Consider the following 23,732-nt stretch of genomic DNA (forward strand, 5'->3'; position numbering starts at 1 on the left):
CCACATGTGTCCTTGTTTTCACCTTGCAATTCCTCCTCCATGCTGTGGCATGTGCTCCCAGTGATAACCTGGAAATAAAATCTAAATTCATTCTTCCCCTTGTGATTGTCTATGCGTGTCTCTTTTAAAACAAGTTTCTAGCCCTCAAAGCTACCAAGATGGGAGGGCAGGGGTCTAAAAATCCCAAGTATGCCTGCAGGAGGGTGTGCTTTGATACAAAGGTCAGAATCATTTTAGGCCTACAGATGCACCCATGTGCAGGTTTTACATCATGCAACGCAGGGAGCAGAAATTAGCATCCTTGTCTCAGTGCCTATTGTAGGCTCCTTTTGTAAGAACTTTTGTTTTGTATATACACACAAACACGCATACTATACACATACGGTCAGTCCTGGTTAATCCTCTGCTGTCCCACTTTCTCAGCTGCTTTTTAAAATGGCCCAGTTCCATCTTTCAAATGTTGGAGAGAATGCATGCCAAGCTCACATCCTCCAAGGCAGCTGTACATCCCATATTTGTATGTATTACTATGGGGGCAGATGGCAAGCAAGTCCACAGGTTCCTTTTCCTGGGAAGGTTTGCTAGGAAACCGATACATTACATAACTTTACGTATGCCTCTCTAGTTAGGTAGCAGAGGCGCTATACTTAATTGAGAAGATGTGTAACAGGACCCCAGCAAGAGTGCCCAATGTGCATTGATGCCAAATGCACATCACGACTGATGCAATGTGCATTGGGACCGATGCACATTGATCCTGTTGTGCATCAGGCACTTTGTCAGTTCTAATATCTAGTAATATAACAGCAGCCCTATATTAAATATGGACATTATGTGTGTGTGTGTTGTGTGCCTTCAAGTCATTTCCGACTTCTGGTGACCCTAAGGCAACCTTATCATGGGGATTTCTTGACACCATTTGTTCAGAGGTTTGCAATTGTCTTCCCCTGAGGCTGAGAGCATGTAACTTGCTCAAAGTCACCCAGTGGGTTTCATGGCTGAGCGGAAATCGAACCCTGGTCTTCAGAGTCATAGGCCAACACTCAAAACTGCTATGCCATGGTGGCTCATGATGCAACGGTGCAATTCTAATTCCTGCAAACCTAAGTTCATTTACGAAGATGTAACTTCCCAACGGGTTTCTGGCCCTATTGTTTTTTAACACGAGAGAGAGAAAAAAGTCCTGCCTTGCCTTGCTTAACACCTCTTGGCCAACAGATTTCTCTATACAAAACCCCCTTCTCTCACCAGTTTAAACTCACTGATAACATTTCCATGAAAGATGCTGTTCTGTGACCCTCCGTTGTCACATTTCCCAGCATTTATTCCTCTAAAATGATTTTTAAAAGCATCCATGCTGAGAAAGAAGCCCTTGAGCTTCTTAAGCTTTCATAAGAATGTATTTTGGCCCCTTTGGGTTGGCTTCATAAGGCTGATCATCACAATGTATGTTTATTTGATTTTATGGCTCAGCTCTGGATGGATGGGTACCACTTGGCTACAAGAAGCCCACGACCCTGGCAGGTAGGGAAAGGCAGCAAGGAAGCATACCTTCCACCATTTCGTAGATGAAAACTGGGACACTTGTGTCCAAGCAACCTCCGAGTGGGATCAAGATGGCAAAAGTTAGGAATAAGGAGGAACAGACAAATGAAGAAAGGCTGCAGCAGTTTGCTTTTGCCTGAGCTGACTGGAAAGGACACAAATCTGCTGTATGTATACACACACACACACACACACCACTCTGGATATATTGCTTGGAAGGGCAAACAGGAGCTCGGCTCCTGATATACACATAAGTCCTCCCTTTCTAAGTTCTCCAGGCCAAGAGATTAACTCCCACCGTTATCTTTAGTTGGGCTTCCTCTCTTTTTCGACTCAACATAAATGGTGACGGTCCCTTGCAGGGGGCATAGAGGAAGATTTAAGAATGTCTACTCTGATCCTCTCGCTTTTCTTCTTTGTGTGAGGAAGTCCTCCTTTCCATCAGTGATGGGAACGTGGCTTTCCCTGGTGGCTGCTTCTACACTTTCTCAACCTCCCTTTCTAGGGGACTACATTGCCTCCTTCCAAGTGGGGTAAAGACTTTTCTATACCGGGAGGAGCTGGGGTGCTGATGGTTGAACACCATTCTGGGCTTTCTGTTTCCTGTACTGTTTTCAGTCAATGCTTTGAATCAATGTTTTATATGGTTTTGACTCGATAGAAAGTTTAATCTTATTTTAATCTGAGTTTTTGTATGCGTGGTTTCACTCTTTTTATTCTGTAAGCCACCTTTTCAGGGGGGAAATAAGGTATAATTGATTGACTGGACTATGCTTCACTAATGTACTTACATTGGAGATCTTATTGGGGGGAGTCACACTGTGGTTGCATCCACACTGCAGAAATAATCCAGGTTGACGCCACTTTAGCTGCCATGACTCAAGACCATGGAATTCTGGGAACTTCAGTTTGTTGAGGCAGCAGAGATTGACTACAACAAACTACAATTCCAGGAATCCCGTAGCATTGAGCCATGGCGGTTAAAGTGGTGTCAATCTGGATTATTTTTGCAGTGCGGGTGCAGCCAAGGGCAGGCAGAAAGCAGAAGGAATCATCCTCACCACCAGTCAGTGGATGTCACCTCGATCGACTGGAGAGGTGGGATAAAAATAAAATTATTATTATTATTATTATTATTATTAGACTGGGAGGTGATTCTCTCAACTGCACAATTCGGAGCAAGGTATTGTGGAAGGAGGCAATGAATGCCTCCCCATGCAGCACATCAGAAAGGACTAATGCAGACCCCATCCCACTGCCATTATAAGGACAGAAGAAAGGCATTGCAGAAGGCATTTCTGGGAGAATGTCATACCTCCTTACACAATACTCAAGAAGAGGAGGTTCTGCATACCTTCTTACACAATATCCAAGGAAAATACTAAAGTAGGCACGACATGCTTACTCTGGCGGAGCGGTGCTGTGCCCAGGCATCATCTTCTGCCATAGCACAGCTAGGACAAAGGCATTACGGAAATAGGCACTGAATTACCTCCTTGTGCAATTACCTCCCCCAAATATGCGTTCATGCAACCTCCCCTCCTTTGCTCAGAAGTATGGAGTTGGTCTCAGGCACCATTCTGTTGTCGTTACACAATGTTTCACAAGACATTGTGAAAAGCATTGCTGGGAAAAGGCATTGTGCAAGGAGTTCCCCCACAAATATGCCAACATGTGTCTTCTAAGACAATTCCACCCAATTGTCTACAGGTCTTCCTTGCAAAAGATTGGTCCCTCCCTGAAGGTGCTTGCCTTCCAAAGAGGAAAATAGGACAAAAAGAAGAGAAAAATCTACAGTATTTCCTTTGCAATATACAGTCGGCCCTCTTTATCCACTGATTTTTTTAATCCATGGATTCAGGCATCCCTGGATTGAAAATATTTTTCAAAGAAGCATAAATTCCAAATAGCAAATCTTGATTTCCCATTTTATATAAGGGACGCCATTTTGCTATGCCATTATATTTAATGGGACTCGAGCATCCATGGATTTTGTAATCCAGGGGGGATCCTGGAACCAAACCCCAGCAGATAACAAGGACCCACTGTATTTGTTTCCCCACCTAAAATCTAAGCATCGTCCTGGGACGGGCGGGCAGATTAAAATGAGAATCAAAAAAGGAGTGTGTGGTTCTACTGCTGCATCTGAAAATCTGGTCTCATTTTGTGCGCGTCTGCTTTAATGTGCAAGAGATGGGTGGCTTTGCAAGATGATGCAAATAAGAATGCCACAGAAGTGTGTGTGTCTGTGTTTGCTTGTAAGAAGTGCTACCCGGTCTACATACAAAGGATGAAATGAGGAAGAAGGGAAGAGGGAAAGGAGGGTCATTTGAAAAACATTTTTTGATCATTGAGAGATTATTGCAGGGTTTTTTAAAAAGAGAAGGAGAGAGGGAGGGAGGGAAGAAGAAAGAGAAAGAAAAGAAGAATTTAGGTTTCTTGTTTTAAAAAAAACCAAAATCAACAGTCATCCCACCCCCAAAGGAAATGAACATTTCAAATAATAAAACCCGTCCATCAAAATCATTCATTTCTTTTTCAGACAAATCCATTAAAAATAATAATAATAATAATAATTCATAATCACAGTATTATGCCTGCTGGCACTATGTACAGGAATCTAACAAACTGTTCCAAGCGAGTCCCTCGGCTCGTAAAGACGGAGCGGAGTTGTGCGTTGCGGTGGCTGTGTTGTTTTGCCTTTTTTTGTTTTTGTGGGTCCCTCATGAGCTATGCGTCGGAAGATTGTCGAAGTGGTGTGTTTGGAAAGGAGCGGCAGGGAAGAAGACGTTGGAATAAGTTTCCTTAAAGGCTGGAATATCCTTTGGTGAGGTTGGGGGGCGTTTGGGGAAGGTAGACGGGGAATGTGGATTAAGACTCCAACGATTGCCTTCTTCTGTCTCAGGTCCTTTCTTTTCTCTCCTGGTCGGCAGAAACCATCCAGCCAAACCCAGCCTTTTCGTACCGTCGAGGTGGTCATGGCAGCCCTGTCACAGCCACAGGCGTTTCAAGGTGACTTTTGTGTTGTTCTTGCATTCAAATATATGTTATCTCTAAGAAGACACCACCAAACCTGATTTTCAGACATTCATCCGTTGGCCAGCTGACCTCTACCTGGAGCCCTTCCACACCATACGGTTATAGCACTATGATTCTGCTATGGTTCCATCCTATGGAATTTTGGGATTTGTCGTTTTGTGGGAGAGTATTCAGAATGTCAGCCTGCCTCTCCAAACTATAGCTCTCCATAGGATGCAACCATGGCAGTTAAAGTGCAATCTTACCACCGTAATTCAGGTTTCTTTCTCCTTAACTTGTTCCCTTCCTAGGAAAGATTTTCAGGGGACATATATCCCTCCTTATTGGGGCCCTGCAATGGTTCCCAAATTTTGGCCCTCCAGAGTTTTTGGATTTTGGCTCCCAGACTCCCATACTGTTGCCCAAGTTGGTTGGGGCTTCTGGCAGTTGAAATCCAAAACACCCAGGCAACCAAAGTTTGGGAACCACTAGGCTACGCTAATATAGCACTATGGGCCTACTTTGCCTTCCATGGTTCAGTCTTTTGCAATTCTGGAATTTGCAGTTTAAGGTTGGTTTGTTTTTAGACTTTTCAGCCAGAGAGAGAACTCTAGTGACTCCCCAAACTACAATTCCCAGGATTGCATAGTATATGGCCACGGCAGTTAAAGTGGCATCATATGGCTGTAACGATACAGTATTAAAGGGCCCCAGGCCTCCCCCAAATGCCTGCCTTTCCATCTCTCAACTGGCTATGGGTTCGATTCCTCCCTCCCTTTTATCAGGACATGATTGTGGTGGTGATGGGGAGCTTCCAGTCGGGACACAAAGAGGAGTAGGTGGAGCTTTCCACTCCACTCATAGAAATGCTATCATCCTTGGGCCCCAAATAGAAGCTGAACTGACCGCTGTCTTTTAAGGTGGACAGTGGTGAGTCGGACCAGGACTTTGTGATGCAGATGTAACTAAGTACTGTAGCTGATCTAGGATTCCAGCAATTAGCTCTAGCAATGAGTTATGGTCCTGGACATTGACCGCCACCCAATTCCCTCCCCCAAAGCCAAATCCCTTCCTTTGCAAGCAAATTTTCTTGGGGCTGAGCATGTGCAGTGCTTTCCACATCATCATCAGCTACGGCCACCTAAGCACAGCTGAGATGGGAATCTATGCACATAGGTGGTGGCAGTAAAAAGTCATGGAGGAAGGGGACGGGGAAAGAATAAGAGGGGATGGAACCAAATCCCAAATCTTCCTCGTAACTAATTCAACTCCTGATTTGGATCTCACTCAAGACCACACTGGGATCACTTTTTTACACTCTTGGTAGCATAGAAACATGGGTCAAGGGGGGAATGACAGTCAAGCCCCACATCTCTAGGAGGTGACCAGGTCTCTTGTAAACTCATGGCAGTGGGGGAAGCTGAGGGTCTGTTGCCCTGAACCTCGAATGCTCTGCATTCCCAGGATATGGTTGCGCACCTTGTCGCGTCAAATGTTGTGATTGTATTGTGCTTGATTCTCCCTCCCTCCCCTCCCTTCCCCAATTCCTTATGAAAAGATCAATGTTGTTCTGAAGGTCCCAGTCTCCCAGTTCTTGGTCTGGGAAAACCATAGCCTCTCTGGCTGTTGGATTAAGGTCCCAAGTCCTCTCCTTCTGAAGTGATGGATGATCCACTTTATGCGGCTCCCCTCCTTAGAAATGGAAGATCCATTCTTAGTACGTTAATACTTTCCTTTATCACTTTTGCTGGAAGGACAAAAATCAGGCTGACTCAGTTGGGACAGAGCAGTCGTCTAGTCCTCAGTGAGGCCTTTCCAAAGCGAACACGGTGCTGTGGCCCCCCATGCCTTACAAATTGCAATCCCAGCGGCCTGACCGATGGTTTCATTAACTGAGAAATGCTAAGTCGGTCACTGTTTGAATGCATTATTCTCCTCTCCAACCAGAAGTTCAAAGTAACCCCATTGAAAGGGAACGCAGAGAGAGAGGATGGGATTCCAAATTAAGCACCATGTAAGACCCTTTCTCTCCTCCTCGGGGTGGTGTCCCGATTGCAGGAAATAGGTATGGAATATATAGGACAAAAAAAGAAAGTTAGATTGGGAGAAACCATAGGGGGGAAAACCCACAACTATATTTGGTCTAGAAATTTTTCAAAAAGTAAAACGCCATTGCGAGGTTCGGAACAGGGAAGGGAAAATCAATCCAAAGGGGACAGATCGTACTCCCGGCCAGGTGAAATTGGTCCGTCGAAAGTTTGGGAAGCATGGAACCAGCTCAGCTCCCTGGACGTGTTTCTTAAAAAATCCTCTTGCCTTGCTTGGCACCCAGGTCTTCCAGGGGACTGATTGTATCAATGACTTTGTATTTAGTTGCACAAAACAAAAGCTAGGAAGGAAGAAGGAATCCACCAACCTGTTTCCCCCTTTCTCTTAAGCTGTGGTTGAGACCGCAGTCCAAAAATAAAATCACTGTAACTAAACCCCTTTCCCCCCCTCCCCCAAAAATCTGGACAAAGTTTGTTTTTCTTTTAGGCGATCAAGTGAGAAACTCTGTCCTCTCTCCTGGTCACATTCTGTCCCTCTCTTTCTCTCTCTCTGTCGTTCATTCGTGTTTTCCCAAATGTTCTCTTTGCTCTTGTTGTGGTTGTTTCCCCTCTTTGCAGCGGTTGGCCAGAAAGGGACTCAGGTTTTCTCTTCCCATCCTCACACTTGGGCTAGGAGGTGAGAATCGTCCAAAAAACGGGAACCACCACGAAGAAGGCATCTGGGACGGTGAAGCTGCAACAGGAATTATTGCTGGTGAATATTGGTTCTGGAGATTCGTAGAGGGAGTCATCTGGATTGAGAAGAAAAGGGGGGGGGGGAAGAGAGTTGGAATGGTTTGGAAAATATACAAAGGTACCCCACTCATCTGCCCTTTTCTGTGTGCCTTCGAATTGTTTCTGACTTATAGTGACCCTAAGGGGTCATTGGGTATTCTTGGAATGAGTTCTTCATAAGAGGTTTACCCCTATCGCATTCCTCTGTGGCTGAGAGAAAGTGTGACTTGCCCAAAGTGGATTTTCATTGCTGAAGGAGTATTTGAATCCTGGTATCCTAAAGTCGAACCACTACCCCACTCTGTCTCTTGAAAGGTTTGCCATCACCTTCCTTGTAAGGCTGAGAGAGTGTGACTTTCCCAAGGTTACCCAGTGGGTTTTTATGGCCGAGAGGGGATTTGAACCCTGGTCTCTTGGAGTCCTAGCCCAAAACTCATGGCTTTGGAAAAAAATTGAATTTTCTTGGCAAGATTTTTTCCAAGGAGGGATTGCCTTTCTTTGAGGCTGAGTCTCACCCAGTGCACTTCCATGGCTGAGTGGGGATTCACACCTTGGTCTCTCAGAGTCCTAATCCAACACTCGGACACCTCTATACCAAATTTATTTCCATCCCTACCTGGAGATGCTGGAGCTATCTATATGCAAAGCAGTTGCTCTACCAACAGAGCTACAGAATCTGAATCTTGTTTGTTATTAGATTTATATGGACCTACTCATGGATGTATCTTCCTTGGCAATGTATAAAAGAATTGGTTTTAAAAAGCAGTACTAAAATGAGACGTGTATAAAAAAGTTTAATTCCCAGCTCAACCATGAAACCCATTGGGTGGCTTGGACAGGTCCCAGGCTCTCAGCTGAAGGAGAAAGAAGGCCGTGGCAGACCTCCTCTGAACAAATCTTGCCCAAAGCCCACCCATGATAGGTTTGTCTTAGGGTCACTGTAAGTCGGAAAGGACTCGAAGGCACACAAAACAACACAAAATATAGTTGGAATTCATTAGTAGAGCTACAGATGTATAATATAGAGCCTTACTGCATTATTAAACAAACCTGGCAGACACGTTTTGCTTTTCTCCCTCTACATGACTATTCACTTCAGGTTGTAAAAGCATGGGAGAGCGTTGTAAAAGCATCATTTTTGCCAAATGGATTATTTCAGCTTGGCAAATAGGACACTTTTACAATCTTCTCCCAAAGTGTTACAATCGGAAGAGAACGAAAGAGAACAACTTCATGCGGAGGGGAAAAAAGCCCCACACATATTCTTGTTTGCCTGCCTGGTTTGTTTAATAATGCAATAAGTCTCCTAGAGTTATATATCCGTAACCGACTTGTGGTCATGATGCCCACACTTTCGCAACTGTGGCGCCATTGCCATATTCATCAAAGTTACTCAGTCTTGCTTTACTGTGCAGCAGCTGTTGTGAGCAGAGATGTGTAGACATGGGAAAAAACCACGAAAAACTTGAAAACAAGACCTTTTTTCCCAGTTTTTTTTTTCCTGAAGCCTTTTTGGGTCAACCCCCCCAATAAATAAATAAATAAATTGAAATTTGGTTATGGAATGTTGTATTTTAGCATGGTGAATAAAATCTTTAAGACAAGGTGTTCATATATTCTCCAAATCATTTCTAAAAACTATGTTCAGTATCAGATTCTGATTTCGGTGCACCGAGTGAGGAGGACAAGCAAGTCCTAGGTTACAGACTGAACACTCCAATGGAAGAGCAAGATGCATTTCTTCTGTTCGGGCGACACTGAAGTAATCTGGTCTATATTAAAAACTCACACTAAATAAAGGGGGACAAACTGATATGTGAAAGGATAGAGAAGTTTGTTTCAATCCGGGTTAACCTTTGATTTTTAGAAGTCCATGATGACTGTGATAAATAATCATCAACATAAAGAAGCAGAAGCAGAGGCTGGGGCGCTGGGGCAGCATGGCCCTCCGGACCTCGCTGTTGCAGTGCTGTGACAGTGCAGTCCTCCAGAACTTCTTCTCAGTCCCTCTGGATCTCACTGTTGTGGTGCTGTGGCAGCGCCGCCCTTCATACTGCGCTGTCACAGCATCACAGTTTTCTGGACCTCGCTGTTTTGGCACTACAGCAATGTGACCTTCAGACTTTGCTGCCATGGGAGTGCAGCCCTCCAGACCTCGCTGTTGGAGAACCACAGCAGCAAATGAGAAGGCTGGACAGAGCCCTTCAGACCTCGCTGTCTGGTCAATCTGTCCCTCCAGACCTTGCTGTCAATCCACCTGGACCTCGCTGTTGTGGGGCCACAGCAGTGCGGCTTTCTAGACTGCGTAGTGAGTCCCTCTGGACCTTGCTGTTGCAGTGCTGTGGCACCACAGCCCTCCGGACCTCACAGTCGGGAGCCATAGTGGCACGGCCCTCCAGACCTCACTGTCAGTCTCTCCAGACCTTGCTGTCATGGTGCCATGGCAGTGTGGTACTCTGGACCTTGCTACCTTGGCAGCGTAGCCCTCTGTACCTCATTGTCAGTGTTTTGTACCTCGCTATCGCAGTGCCATGGCAGTGAGGTGCTGCTCAAAGGCACAGAAGCAATGGCCTGCACCCAACCCTCATGAGAATTTCCCAACCACCGCTGTTAACGAAAGATGCGGCTGAGAGCGTGAGAGGGTGTGGGGAGGTGAAGAGTGGGAACACCATCCCACAAGTGATCCGAAAAGGCTGTGCAGTGACTTTAAGGGACCCTGAAAAGATGTTTCGTAGAGCTCTCTCTCCCATCATGGCCCCTAAGGTCCATGGTTCCCCTTGTCTTTCTTGCGCACCAGTATTTTGACTAAAGGCTCTCCCGCCACCCCCTTTACCTCCTCACTGCCTCCTTTTACCCTCAATCTTTCCACCCCCCTCAGGAGGGTCTACCACTCACTTTGGGAATCATTGGCCTAGTGGCTCCTCATATTAAAAAAAACTAATCATTTCCAACCCAACATTAACCAACATGTCCCTTGTTTCCACGAGAGAAATGGGCACACTGGGCCATGCCATTTGGTACTCAGCAGAATAGAAGACTGCATGATGGGCATCAACTATTTTGTGGAAATGAGGGGCCTGTTGGTTGCTGTTGGGTTGGAGACACACACACACACACACACACACACACACACACACATATATATATATGAAAAAAAATTCTATGGAAAGGCAGGGGCGGGTGGTAGCTTAAAATCCAGAACAGATCCACTGTCCTAGCAGAGTTGAGGGCTGGAATGTCCAACTGAAGGGGCCACCGCTGGACAATCAATTAATCGTTTTATTGCAGTCAATAACCATATTAAATGACCCTATTCCAAAATTCATATGCATGTACAAAATACATACATACTATGAACATTAGTAAAATACGTACACCTACAAACATTCATAAAATATAAATATAAATGTATATATAAGTCATAAAGAATATGGCTCTGGCACATCCCCCCTTCCCACCCCTCTTCGCTGGCAAGGGAAGCATTTTGCACGGTGGCACTATGCCAGCTGGTGGAGCCGCCAAACACTTTGTACTCTAGGGACACCTCCAGGGGATTTGGCACGCTCAGGATTGCTCTTTTTTAATTTTACTTTTTTGGGGAGGGGAGGTCTGGCCTGGCTGGCGGTCAGCCCAATGTTGTGAAGGTCAGAGAGCAATCGCTTCCTAGAGATCCAATAATCCCATTTCCACGAGGCCCTAATCAGCCCGGCCGATGCAAAATGCCTTCCAGGGAATCCACTAAATTACAAGGAAAGCCGCCTGAGCCCCGTCCCTCCCAGCCCGGCTCCTCTTAAGTTTATTACTGGATTAAGGGTGGTTTTGGCAGGATCAGGGCTGTGGCAGAGGACAGAGAGAGAGAATGAGGAGGAGGAGGAGGAAAAACTCTGCAGCAAAATTGAGAGACGTGAAGCCCTCTCCATTCCTTTTCCCTACTTCTTTGCACCCATCTCAGCATTACTGGTCAATGTAATATTATTACTAGCCGCAGTAACATCATCAGGGTATTGTTACTAGCAGTATTATTGCTAGCAACAGGAACATTATTGGTAGGGTATTATTGCTAGCAACAGCACTACTATTATTGGCATACTGTCATCACTAAAGCACTATGTTTGATGAAAGTAAATTCCCAGTTCAGCCATGAAACCCACTGGGTGACTTTGGGCAAGTTACACTCTCTCGGCTTCAGGGGAAGGCCATGGCAGACCTCCTCTGAACAAATCTTGCCAAGCAAACCCCTTGATGGGTTCACCTTAGGGTTGGACACAACACACACATGCAATGTTACAACTAGCGAAAATGGTATCGTTGCTGGAGCATTATTACTAGCAATAGTTGTGTCATTGCTGGCCACAACAATACGATTGCTGTTGTTGTGTGTCTTTAACTAATTTCAAAGAAATGACCATGCTTAGGTGCACCTATCAAGCTGTTTTCTTGGTCAAAGAGCTTTGCCATTGCTTTCCACTGAAGATATGACTAGATCAACCAGTGAGTTTCCATGGCCAAATCCTGGTCTCCCAGGTGCCTTGTCCAACACTCAGGCCACTACACAATCCTGGCCCTCGAAATATTATTATTACTACTGGAGTACCAGTACTAGTGATAGCTGCATTATTCCTAGCAGCAAGAGTATCATTACTAGAGCAACATTAATAATGACAACAGTAGTTTGTTTGTTTTTAAACTGAGCAAACTTATCTAGATGGCATGCAAGATTTTGCACTTGTTCGTCGAAAAGTTCTTGCTTTCTTTCAAAGCTGGCTAAAGCCACGTCCCTCGGTCCGCGCGCGCACAAAAAGCAGGCGAGGCGACGGAAGGAAAAAAGTCCATCTCCTTTTTTTTGATGCTGACATTTCTGGCTACTTAAACACTCCCTGGGAAGAACTGTAGCCAAATACTAATTAGCCGTTAACAGGAGGGGGAAAATTATTAATTTGTGTTTTCCTTTTTCCAACAGCTGCGCTATTTGATTCTAAGAAAACACAGCCCCTCTGCAGAGAGCTGGAGGTTGCTGTTGTTTTCCCTGTTTCGTTGAAGTCAAATGAAATAATTTGCTCTCTCTTCCCTCCGATCAAAACAAAACAGCCAGCAAAACCCCCGTGGGTGTCTGTGCCAGGCGCCAATCTCCGTTTCTTTTTTCTCTTCCTTTCCTTTGAACCCCAAAGTTGAACTTAAGCCTAAATTACCCGAGATCTAAGTGGCCCCTGGCTGCCTTCCACTTAGGTCCAAAACCTGGCATTTCTAAACAAAAGGTTAAAGTTGGTCGGGAAGTTTAGTAGAGTTGATATCAAAGTGGGCCATTAACTGATTTCATCTCAAGGATAAAAGAAAGAAGGAAAGGTTGTTCTTGTTTCCTTCCTAGGCTTTAATTGTTGCCATGGCTAAAAACATGTGGTTCCCCCAGACAACTCCATTTTGTCACTCCTCCAAGCTCCCCGCCAGTTTCATACCCTGCAACTGTCCCAGTTTGGCAGGAAGAATCCCAATTAATCCTTTGCCATCCTGCTTTCTCAGCTGCTTTTAAAATGTCCCAACTTCTCCTTCTTCCTCCCACTTTCTCCCTTTATTCTCAGCTTACTTCAGTTGCTGAAAACTGAGTTCAAAGCATAAAAGCAATTAGGAATCTGTTCACTCGGCAAGAGAGAAAGAAGCAGAATCCTACCCTTCCCAGTTGGCTCAGGAAACAGCCTCTCCTAGCTTGTCTGTTCTTCCTCATTAATACCTTTCGCCACATGTGTGATTTAGTAACACCAAAGTGTGGTCAAGATGTTGTTGTGTGGCTTCAAATCATTCTTGAATTATGGAAACCCTAAGGCGAACCTATCATGGGTTTTTTAGAATCACGGAATCGTAGAGTTGGAAGAGACTGCAAGGACCATCCAGTCCAACCTCATTCTGCCATGCAGGAAATCTCATTCAAAGCACCCCTGACAGATGGCCATCCAGCCTCTGTTTAAAGACCTCTAAGGAAGGAGACTCCACTACACTCCAAGGGAGTGTGTTCCACTGTCGAACAGCCCTCTCAGGAAGGTCCTCCTAATGTTGAGGTGGAATCTCTTTTCCTGTAGCTTGCATCCATTGCTCCGGGCAACATTTATTCAGAGGGGGTTTGCCATTGCCTTCCTCTGAGAGAATGTCATTTGCCTAAGATCACATAGTGCGTTTCATGGCTCAGCAGGGATACGAACCCTGATCTCCAGAATCGTGGTCCAACACTCAAGCCGCTATGCCATGCTGACAAAAGTTATTAAAGGAGGAAGACGACATAAGTGGTTGTAGTTGTTTGCTTTTGCCTGAGCCTACTGGAAAGGGCAAACCTCTGTCCCTCCTTTCCTCTCCCCCTGGCTCACTTAGAACAGAGTGCAAATTACATCTGCATTTTGAACTTGGTTTGCAGCAACTGAAGTGTAAGGCAAGGAGAAGGTGGGAGGAGGAGAGGGAAACCAGGACGTTTTAAAAGCTGCTGAAAAAGTGGGATGGCACAGGATTAATAGGGCCTGTTCATGCCAAATCAGGACATTTGGAGAGCACAGTGCCCAGGTATTTTTCTGTAGCTGAATGTATTGCAAGGATGTCAACTGCAGGTACCCCCCAGGTATCAGCAGAAGCCTCTTGCAGAGCATTCAGCTACAGGAAAATAGCTATATGCATCTCTTCACATCCTCCCATTCTCCAGCAACATGGGAACAACTGTGGAGAATAGGTTTGCATGGTTCCTAAAGTGGGTTTTAGGGGAGCACTCTTAGATGTAGTTACAGTCATAATATAGCTATGTGCCAGACATACATCTCCCATTGCAGGATGTCATCGAGAAATAGTTAAGAAGATCCGGTCTCATAACATGCATAGTAACAATTATCCTGATGAATTTTTGGAGCATTCTCAATGGAGAGAGTTTGTGCCTCTCTGTGCATGTGTTACTCACTTGTCGGTCGGACGTAAACCTTCAACTTTAAGCAGGGCTTGTCAACCAGGTTGGGTGGGGTGGCCGCTGAAAGAAAAACAAGGGGCGAGGAGGCAAAAAGTGAGAGAGATTAGGGTAAAACACATATTTGCTGTGCCCAGCTTGGCAACAATATCTCCTTACAATTTACAAAATCAATTTTCATTCCTAACTTTTCTTCTTGTTTTCAGCCCTATAGCACCGAAGCAAACAGCTCCAGTAATCTAAAAACAGACTAGTAGCTTCCTAGTCATACTGAACTTTACAGATACGATCTTATTCATGTTACATTGCTACTGTAAACCCTTAACAGATGTCGAAGAAGAATTATTTGAAAGAACAAGGATATTTGCACTCAGTGCTTTCTTCTTTGCCCAGACCTGAGATCCCCTCAACTGTAGAATTTGCAGCCTTGTCTCCTTGGCTGTACATGACTCACAAAAACTGGAAACTTAGGGCCAAGTCCTGATGTCTGCCAACCCTAGCCTCTGAGCATAATTTGAACCTAAGACTCACCCTCACCGCCACATACCAAAACCAAACTGATTTTCAGGTGACTTTTCAGCCCAAATTCCCTTCTGGTTATCCTGTTTCAAAGAGTAATTGGCTGTATGGAATCATATTCACCCTTCTTTCACCAGACTGTGTTGTCTTTTTTTGGGAACAGATACGAAAACCCTAGGTCCTACAGGTCTGCCAGTGGATCCCGTACTCTTTGCCCGTTCCTGTTCTACCTTAAGTGATAAACAGAGATGTTTCAAACCACAAAAGCTTAATGGGTTCTTTTTCATTAGTAACTTTTGCCATCTTGACCGCACTCTGAGGTTGTTTGGCCACACATGGCCCAGTTTTCATGTATGAAATGTTGGAGGCTGCTACAACCATACATCAGCAGAATAGGAAACATACACATTGCCCAAGATTGTATTAAACGCTGCAGAGCATAACCGTACACCAGCGCACTTAACGGAAGAAACCTATGAAGGTGAAGAGAATTAGATGGGCAAGGGTGATCTGGCATGTCAGAAGAGATAATTCGGCACCCTGGCAGCCATTATGCAGCTGGAGAGGGGATCACTGTGCAAGGAATTACCTGATATCTCCTTATGCAGTGTCACACCTGATCCCTGGCTTGATGGCAGTATGTGCGAAAGGGAACTATGAGTCTTGGAGGACCGCAGGCTGAATGTGAGTCAGCAATGTGATGCAGCAGCTGAAAAAGCCAACATGGTCCCAGGCGGTGTCAATAGGAGTGTAGATTGAGGGAAGTAATAGTTCCACTCTATTCTGCTTTGGTCAGACCTCACCTGGAATACTGTGTCCAGAAGGATGTGGGCAAGATGGAGCATGTCCAGAGGAGGGCAACCAAAATAGTGGAAGGTCTGGAAACTACCAAGCCCTATGAGGAGCGGCTTAAGGAGCTGGGTGTTTTAGCCTGGAGAAGAGAAAGGTTAGGGGTGACATGATAGCTGTGTTTAATGGCTTTAGTTTAAATATTGGAAGGGATGGAGCAATGGATTCAAACTACACTCGTCCCTCCACATTCATTGGGGTTAGGGGCACAAGATCACTGTGAATGTGGAAAAACCACAAATAACAAAAACACTATTTGAGAGAACACCTCTCTAGGAATCTCTAGGTCCTCCAGTGCAACTCTGTGGTCAGCATCTGCCAGACATTGACCACAGAGCTGCAAAAGGCAAAGCCGCAAATGTAGAGGGACGAGTGTACAGGAAAAGAGAGTCCATCGAAACATTAAGAATGTCCTGATGGCAAGAAATGTTCAACAATGGAACACATTCCTTCGGAGAGCAATGGAGTCTCCTCCTCTGGCAGTTTTCAGACAGAGACTGGATGGCCATCTGTTTGGAGTGCTACCATGGATTACAGTAATGTAAGCCCTGTCCAAAAAGACCCCAGCATTTGAGCCCGATTTGGTGGTTGTCAGCATGCTGTCCATCAGCCAATATCTCTGGGGTATCAGTGGAGGCCCTGGGTTTGCCGTTTGACCTGCCGATGTTCACCGCCCTGGTTAAGAAGCTTACAGACCTCTTAGGTGCCCCGGTCCCTTCCGCTTGGATGGCCGCCCCCTTTGAAAACCCTCGCATCTTTGATCAGCCACCGAGACCAATGCCCCAAATTGTCTGACACCCCAGGCGAGATGCTTTCTAACTCCTGAACATCCTCAGACATGTCCGGTTTCCTTCCCAATAAAAACCTGCCAAGGCAAATGATATGCCTCCCCTCGGCCTTCTGTCATGCGAGCGGGGCTGAGCCCCGTTACGCGGGGAGACAGGTCGGTTTGCAACACACACAGGCTGAGAGAAAGGGAGAGTAAAAGTCTGTAGTTATTAAAAGAAGGACAGGGGTGGGAACGCTTCCGGGCATGAAATCTGTCTGGATTAGGACGGCCAATTCGGCTGAGAAAAGGGGGGTTAACAAACAAAGTCCAGGGGAAGGAAAATGAGGGTGGGGGGGAAGAAAGGGGTAAGATTGGACAAGGTGGATTTTGAGTTCACTCCGAAACGGATCGGATTTGACAGCCCGATTCCGAGCATCCAGGGGACATCCTGCCAGAAGAAAAGGATGGCGTTTCCTGTCCACGCAAGGGTCATCCACAATGAATGTTAAAGCCGTGCCAGAATAGCGATTTATGCTGCTATTTCTCCAGGATACTTCAAAGTGAAGCAGACCCCCCCCCCCATCCTTCCATCCCCATCTTCTAAATCTTGCATTGTTTTATAGGAAAGGAAAAACCACAATAATAGATTTTTCCGGATGCCTCAAAAACAAAAGGGCGCTTCACCCCACAAAGAGAGAGCTTTCCCAGATCAAACCCGCAGCGTTTCTCCTGCATCTTCCAGATGGTGGTGGTAAGTTCTGGATATCTGAGGACAGCTATATTTTTTATCTACTTTCAAAGTTTTCTTCACTTTCAGCAAAATGTTTTAATACTGTGAATATCATCATTCTATTTTAATGGTAGTTTTTTTGTTACTTTTTACATTCTGTTGCTCTTTTCAGTTGTAAGCCTGAGAGAGTGTGACTTGCCCAAAATCACTCAGTGGGTTTTCATCGCTGAGGCGAGATTCGAACCTTAGTCTCCCAGTGTCCTAATCCAACGTTCAGACCACTACACAATATACAGCAGCCTGGTATTTGAGAAACAAGTGAAGCTCTTCAGTATTGCTCAGAATCCCTCTGAGGTGTCACCTTCAGATTTCTGAAGGCTTTCCATATTGAAGATAAGAGATGGAGAAAACCTGTTCTTGCATAACCTAGAGAAGTTACTTTCGGAGGCCTGCAGCTCCCAGAACCCCCCATTTGGGCCAGTGGTATACATTGAACATGATCCCAGCAAGGTGCCATGAAACAGGGTGAAAAAGACCCAGAGGGTGACCAAGATGATTGGGGGATTCTGGGAACTGTCATCCATAAAAATCGTATTTCCCAAGTGATGTCCTGCCAGACTCTGGTTCTGAGCTACTGCTGTTTCATTTTCTTTGGCCATTGCTTTGGACGTTGTACTTTTCTGGGCATTTTGGGAGGATATCTCCTTGCAACCAACTTATTTTTGAGTGGCATGTGTCATTCTCCCCCCTCCCTGGTCAACGCAACAACCAGCACATTCTGTAAAAATAACATGGGGGACAGAAAAAGGAAACCACAAAGGACTTTCTTGAGGCATCATATGAATTCTGCCCCAGCCATGAAATTTTCCTCCAGTCCCCCAATGTCTAGTAGTGCGATAACTCAAAACCTCATCCAGCATCCAGAAAGTACAGCTTTAAGCATCCAAAGAAAATGTGTAAGCATCTGAGAATGCGATCACACCAAATAGAAGAGTTCTCGGCGTGAAGGATTTTCGGTGTCTTCCTGCCAGGTTAGAGATTTGGGCATTGAAAGAAGATTCCATGGGTGGGGGCAGAAGTCTTACGTGGGGGGCAATGTCCTCATGCCCGCTCTTCTGTAGGTCCACCCCTGGCTTTGTGGGGGGAATGCCCTCCTTTTGCTTCCCTCCTAGCTTGGAAGTCTAAGGACTTTCTGCCTGGCAGGGGGTTGGACTGGATAGCCCTTGCGGCCCCTTCCAGCTCTACCATTTCTAAAGCATTTCCGAGCTCTTGAGGCTACAATCCAAGGCGAAGGCAGGCAGCTGTTCCCAGGACCTAACAATATGGTTCCCAGTGGCTTGCTGAGATATTGATTCCCAACAATAGGAGGGCTTCTTTTTAATTCCCCCCTTGCCATCCCTTCATGCTCCCCTGTCCTCCCTCCCACAGCAAGGGGGGGGTTCCATTGTTGTTGGACAGAAAGCAGACAATATGAGGGCAATGCCACCTTTTATAGGCGCCAAGGGGGGCTTTCTCGAGGGGAGGGGTCAGCCTAGGAGGGAGCATGGACTCATTTGCTTAGTCACACTCCTGTCATTTGCATATCCTGGCAGCCTATTTGCATTCCCCCCTCCCCAAAAAAACAGGAAACTGGTCTTCAGGACAAAATCCAGCTGGGAAATCCAATTGCATTGGATGCATCTGGGATTACTAGAACTTGTGGCCAAACTGGCTGGAGGATTCCAGATGATGCAGTTGAAAAAAAACACAAATCTCATATCCCCGGTTGGTTTATTGTCACTGGTCCGCAGCGGAGCAGATGGATCTCCTTTGGATCATAAGCCCATTTTAGGGACAGAGTTCAGCCCCATGGAGAGTCCATATGTTTGGACTTCAGCTCCCAGAATTCCTGACGGTTGACCAAGCTGGCTGCGTCTTCAGGAGCTGAAGTCGAAAACACTTGGAGGTTTGGGAATCACTGCTATAAATCCAAGTTGACCTGATGGCAGTTAACAGCAGCAGCAACAACCATCATGTCACCTCTCACTCTTCTCTTCCCCAAGCTAAATATACCCATCTTCCTCAGTCATATCCCATAAGCTGTGGTTGTCAGACATTTGACCATCTTGGTCATCTTTCTCTGGACACCTTCACCGGAGTGTAGTGGAGTCTCCTTCTTTGGAGGTCTTTAAGCAGAGGCTGGATGGCCATCTGTCGGGGTTGCTTTGACTGGGATTTCTTGCATGGCAGGGGGGTTGGACTGGATGGCCCTTGGGGTCTCTTCCAACTCTATGATTTTATGATTCTTAAATGGTGGTGCCCAGAAATGGGCACAGGATTCCAAGTGAACTCTGGCCAATGCGGAACAGAGTGGCACAGATGCCTCACTCTATCTGGGCACTATGCTCCTGTTGAAGAAGCCCAGGACTGTGTTGGCTTTTTTTGGCCACTGCATAGCATTGTTGACTCATGTTTAGCTTGTGGTCTACTGAGACCTCCAGACCCTTTTCACATGTATTGGTCTCTTCCTTTAACCTTTCGTGTCACCTCTTTCTTTGCTACCACCCAGTCACCATTTTGAGACGGGCTACAGAAGAAAATGAAGTTATTGATGATAGTATGGGGTTTTTTGGAGCTTCCAGGAGGATAATTTTCAAGACTGGGGGTGGGTTCTGTGTGGGTTGGGACAAAAATGATCCAAAATCCATGCAAAACGTTTAACCAAAGGGTGTTAGGGGACTGGTGGAGAGGTTCGGGAGCCACAAAAGTACGCTCCAGAATGTTCATTTTAGATGTCTAACCCTTCAATGGGTTAGAGCTGGGTTAGGGTTAAAGCTAGGGACCCTAAGCTGGGACCTTGGATTGGGATTTGTGATGGCATATGCTCTGACATTCCACAGGGGAAAACTGGGACACATGTGGCCATGGAACCTCAGAGTAGTATTTAATGAGGAAGAAAAGACAAACTAGGAGGGCCCACTGCAGTTTGCTTTTGCCTGAGTCTATTGAGAAGGGCACAATTCCACCTCCTCCTCTCCTCAATTACTCCTTTTGTACTTGGAGCCCAGTTTGCTGTAATAGAAGTAAGCTGAGGATGAAGTCTCCTTCTTTGAAGGTTTTTAAAAAGAGGCTGGATCTATTGGGGGTGCTTTGACTGTGTATTCCTGCATGGCAGAACAGGGTGGACTGGAAGGCCTTTGGGGTCTCATCCAACTCTACGATTCTAAGAAAGGCGGAAAGTGAGAGGAAGAGGGAGAAACCGCAACATCTTAAAAGCAGCTGAGAAAGTGAGATGACAGAGGATTAAGTGAGACTGTCCCTGCCAAATTGGGACAGTTGGGAGGGCTGGTCACGGATCTTGGTTTGACTTTTGGAGAGCCTCTGAAATGTTACTGAAAAGTAAGTCCTAATACTCAACTATCAACTATTCCTCTTTCAGATTTTGGACTCTTGGATTGACTCTTGGGCAGGTCCATTGAAATGTTACTCAAATGTAACCTGGTGCTCAATGATCAGCCACTCCTCTTACTGAATTTGGACTCTTCGGGTGACCTTTGTTACTCAAACGTAAGCCCTGGTGCTCAACAACCAACCGCTCCTCTTGCTGATTTTGGACTCTTGGATTGACTCTTGAAATGTTACTCAAATCCTGGTGCTCAACAACCAACCATTCCTCTTATTGACTTTGGACTCTTGGACTGACTCTTGGAGACCCACTGAAATGTTACACAAAGGTAAGCCCTGGTGCTCAACGACCAACCATTCCCTTTGCCGATTTTGGTCTCTCGGATCCGTGGCGGCCATTTCCCCTACGCCAAAAGTGCCCCGCTCCAAAGTCGGGGTGTCTCCCGGCAGAAAGCCGCTGCTTAACCTTGACCTAGAACGCCAGCAAATGCCTGGAAGGTTAATGGAATTCCAATTTGCAAGCCGCCGAAAGAGGTAATGCTGTTTCTTTCATGTCTGCTAAATACGGCTGCCCTCAAAGAAGCGTAATTTCTAATGTTCCACATGACGTGAATTCTAACTGGCTTAGCCGTGATGGGTTTCGCTATTTACTCCGGTGTAATCTCTCCCTAACCACTTTAATAAGAAGCAAAAAAAGGGGGGGATTGTTGGAAGGAAGGGAGAACGAAAAAGACTGAGAGAGTAGCAGATGTAGTTATTTTACAAGTGACATTTTACATGCAGGCAGAGGGGGAGAGAGCGCGCGAGAAAATGTAATTTAATAGAGATAAAAGGAACAAATTAAGAGGGTTGAAAAACAGATGCACTGGAGCAAGGGCTATATATATATATATATATTAACAAAGATAAAGTCTGGCCGTCCGTTGCTGGACTGAGAGACAGGGCTCGGTGTCACAGAGTGCTTCAGGGTGGCAGATTTTTAATTAATCATGTTATTATTATTATAACATTTCTTTATTGATTGCAAGCGGAGGGGGGATTGGAAGGCGTCTCTGGTTCAAGAGAGGCTCTTTGACGGAGCGGAAACGGGTCCTGTGATGTGAAGTTTTCCGATCTCGACGCCGACCTTGAAATGGACAACGCGGGGCCCGATTCTTTGCTCTCGTCTCCTGCGGGGCCCGACGGGAGAATGGCGGCACTGGAAAAGAGAGGACTCTGGTACACCGTGGGCCTCCCTCACAAGGTTGTTGGGAGGAAAAGCAAACTCTATTCAAGGCGGAAGAGGTTCAAGGGAGGGAACGCTACCTCTTTGAAAGCAGAGGAAAAATTAGCTCCATTTGTGGCTGGGAAATGATCAATGCAACTAAATACGCAGCTGGAACTGTATGGTTTACCCAAATCTAAAGCAGGTCGGTATCTCCATTCCACAACGAATGAGTGGATGGATGAATATGTTTATTAATATGTAATGAATGAATGAATTTATTACGGCACACGGCCAGCACCAAAACATAGCAAAAATGCAAAACATGTAACATCAGGTGTACTGTCGTAACACAAATATATCTATATTCTACTCCAACAGAAATGTATTGATATGTAATAGTAATTAAAGAACAGGTTATATCAATGAATGAATACATCTTTCCTATGGAAAGAAACTAATATTGGGGGTGCTTTGATAGAGAGTTCCTGCATGGCAGGGGGTTGGACTGGATGGCCCTGGTGTTCTCTTCCAACTCTATTATTCTATGATTCTATTAATATTACATATTATAATATTATATTAGATAATATATCATGGGAAACCAATTAATTAATATGTTTATTAATATGTCATATTAATGAATGAATAAATATATTTCCCATCGAATGGAATTAATATAGGGTCTGCCATAAGTCGGAAATGACTTGAAGTCACTCAGCAACAACAATTATCATGGCATGCTAGTTCATATCCCATGAGAAACTAATTAACTGATATGTTTATTAATAGGTCATCTTAATAAATGAATGAATATTCTCCCCATGGAATAGAATTAATATTACTATTACATATTACATATTAGAATATTATATTAGACAATATTCCATGGGTAAGTAATTAATATGTTTATTAGTACATTAATGAATGAATATGTTCCCCATGGAATAGAATTAAAATTAATATTATATATTATTATATTAGACAATAGTCCAGTGGAAACTAATTAATTAATATGTTAATTAATATGTCATATTAATGAATGGACACGTTTCCCGTGGAATGGAATTTATATTAATATTATATGTTATAATATTATACTATGTAATTTTATATTACATATTAGGTAATGTTATATTAGAGGGCCAGCGTGGCGTAACGGTCTGAAAGTTGGCCTGTGACTCTGGAGACCAGGGTTTGATTCCCATGACCATGAAACTAACTGGGAGACCTTGGTCAAGTCACACTCTCTCAGCCTCAGGGGAAGGCAATGGTAAACCTCCTCCGAACAGATCTTGCCAAGAAAAACCCATGATAGTTTCGCCTTAAGAGACAGCATAAGCCGGAAATGACTTGAAGGCATACAGCAACACACAATATTACATTACATAATATTCCATGGGAAATTACTGTATTAATTGATATGTTTATTCATATGTAATATCAATTACAGTGGGTCCTTGTTATCCGCTGGAATTTGGTTCCAGGACGCTCCATGGATAATAAAATCCGTGGATGCTCAAGTCTCTTTGAATATAATGGCAAAACAAAATGATGCCCATTATATAAAATGGATAATTAAGTTTGATATTTGGAATTTATAACTTTTTTTGAATATTTTCAATCCATGGATGCTTGAATCCGTGGATAAAAAGTCTGTGGGTAAGGAGGGCTGACTGTAGTTAGTAGGTTTCTCATTGAGTTATGTTACACATTTTAATATTAGATAGTCGGACCTTGGTATGATTGAGGGATCCATTCTGGACCTCTCAGCAGATACCAAAAACACGGAACTTCACTTCAAGTCCCGTTGTTCCTAATGGCGGCACAGCCATGTGCACATGTCACCATTGGGGACAACAGAGGATGTTCTTAATGGCTGTGCGGCCATGTGCACGCGCCCCACTGGGAACAATGTGGGCTTGCCGTCCATGGATGCTTAAATCTGCTGATGGCAAGTC

General features: G+C 45.0%; 1 protein-coding gene across 2 annotated transcripts in view; it reads right to left on the reverse strand.

Annotated features, from left to right (window-relative positions):
• Positions 1-3,788: 3,788 nt before the first annotated feature.
• Positions 3,789-23,732, reverse strand: part of EFNA2 (ephrin A2) — a 232,804-nt gene continuing 212,860 nt past the window's right edge. For both annotated transcript variants that reach the window (XM_042480245.1, XM_042480244.1), the window contains 2 exons: positions 14,314-14,379; positions 3,789-7,402 (listed from right to left, as the gene is read on the reverse strand). In XM_042480245.1, coding sequence (XP_042336179.1) covers positions 7,281-7,402; positions 14,314-14,379 — 188 coding nt within the window. In that variant the 3' untranslated portion in view covers positions 3,789-7,280. The remainder of the gene's footprint in view (positions 7,403-14,313; positions 14,380-23,732) is intronic.

Source organism: Sceloporus undulatus, chromosome 7 (genome assembly GCF_019175285.1).
Source record: "Sceloporus undulatus isolate JIND9_A2432 ecotype Alabama chromosome 7, SceUnd_v1.1, whole genome shotgun sequence".
In the NCBI taxonomy this organism is placed as follows: Eukaryota; Metazoa; Chordata; class Lepidosauria; order Squamata; family Phrynosomatidae; genus Sceloporus; species Sceloporus undulatus.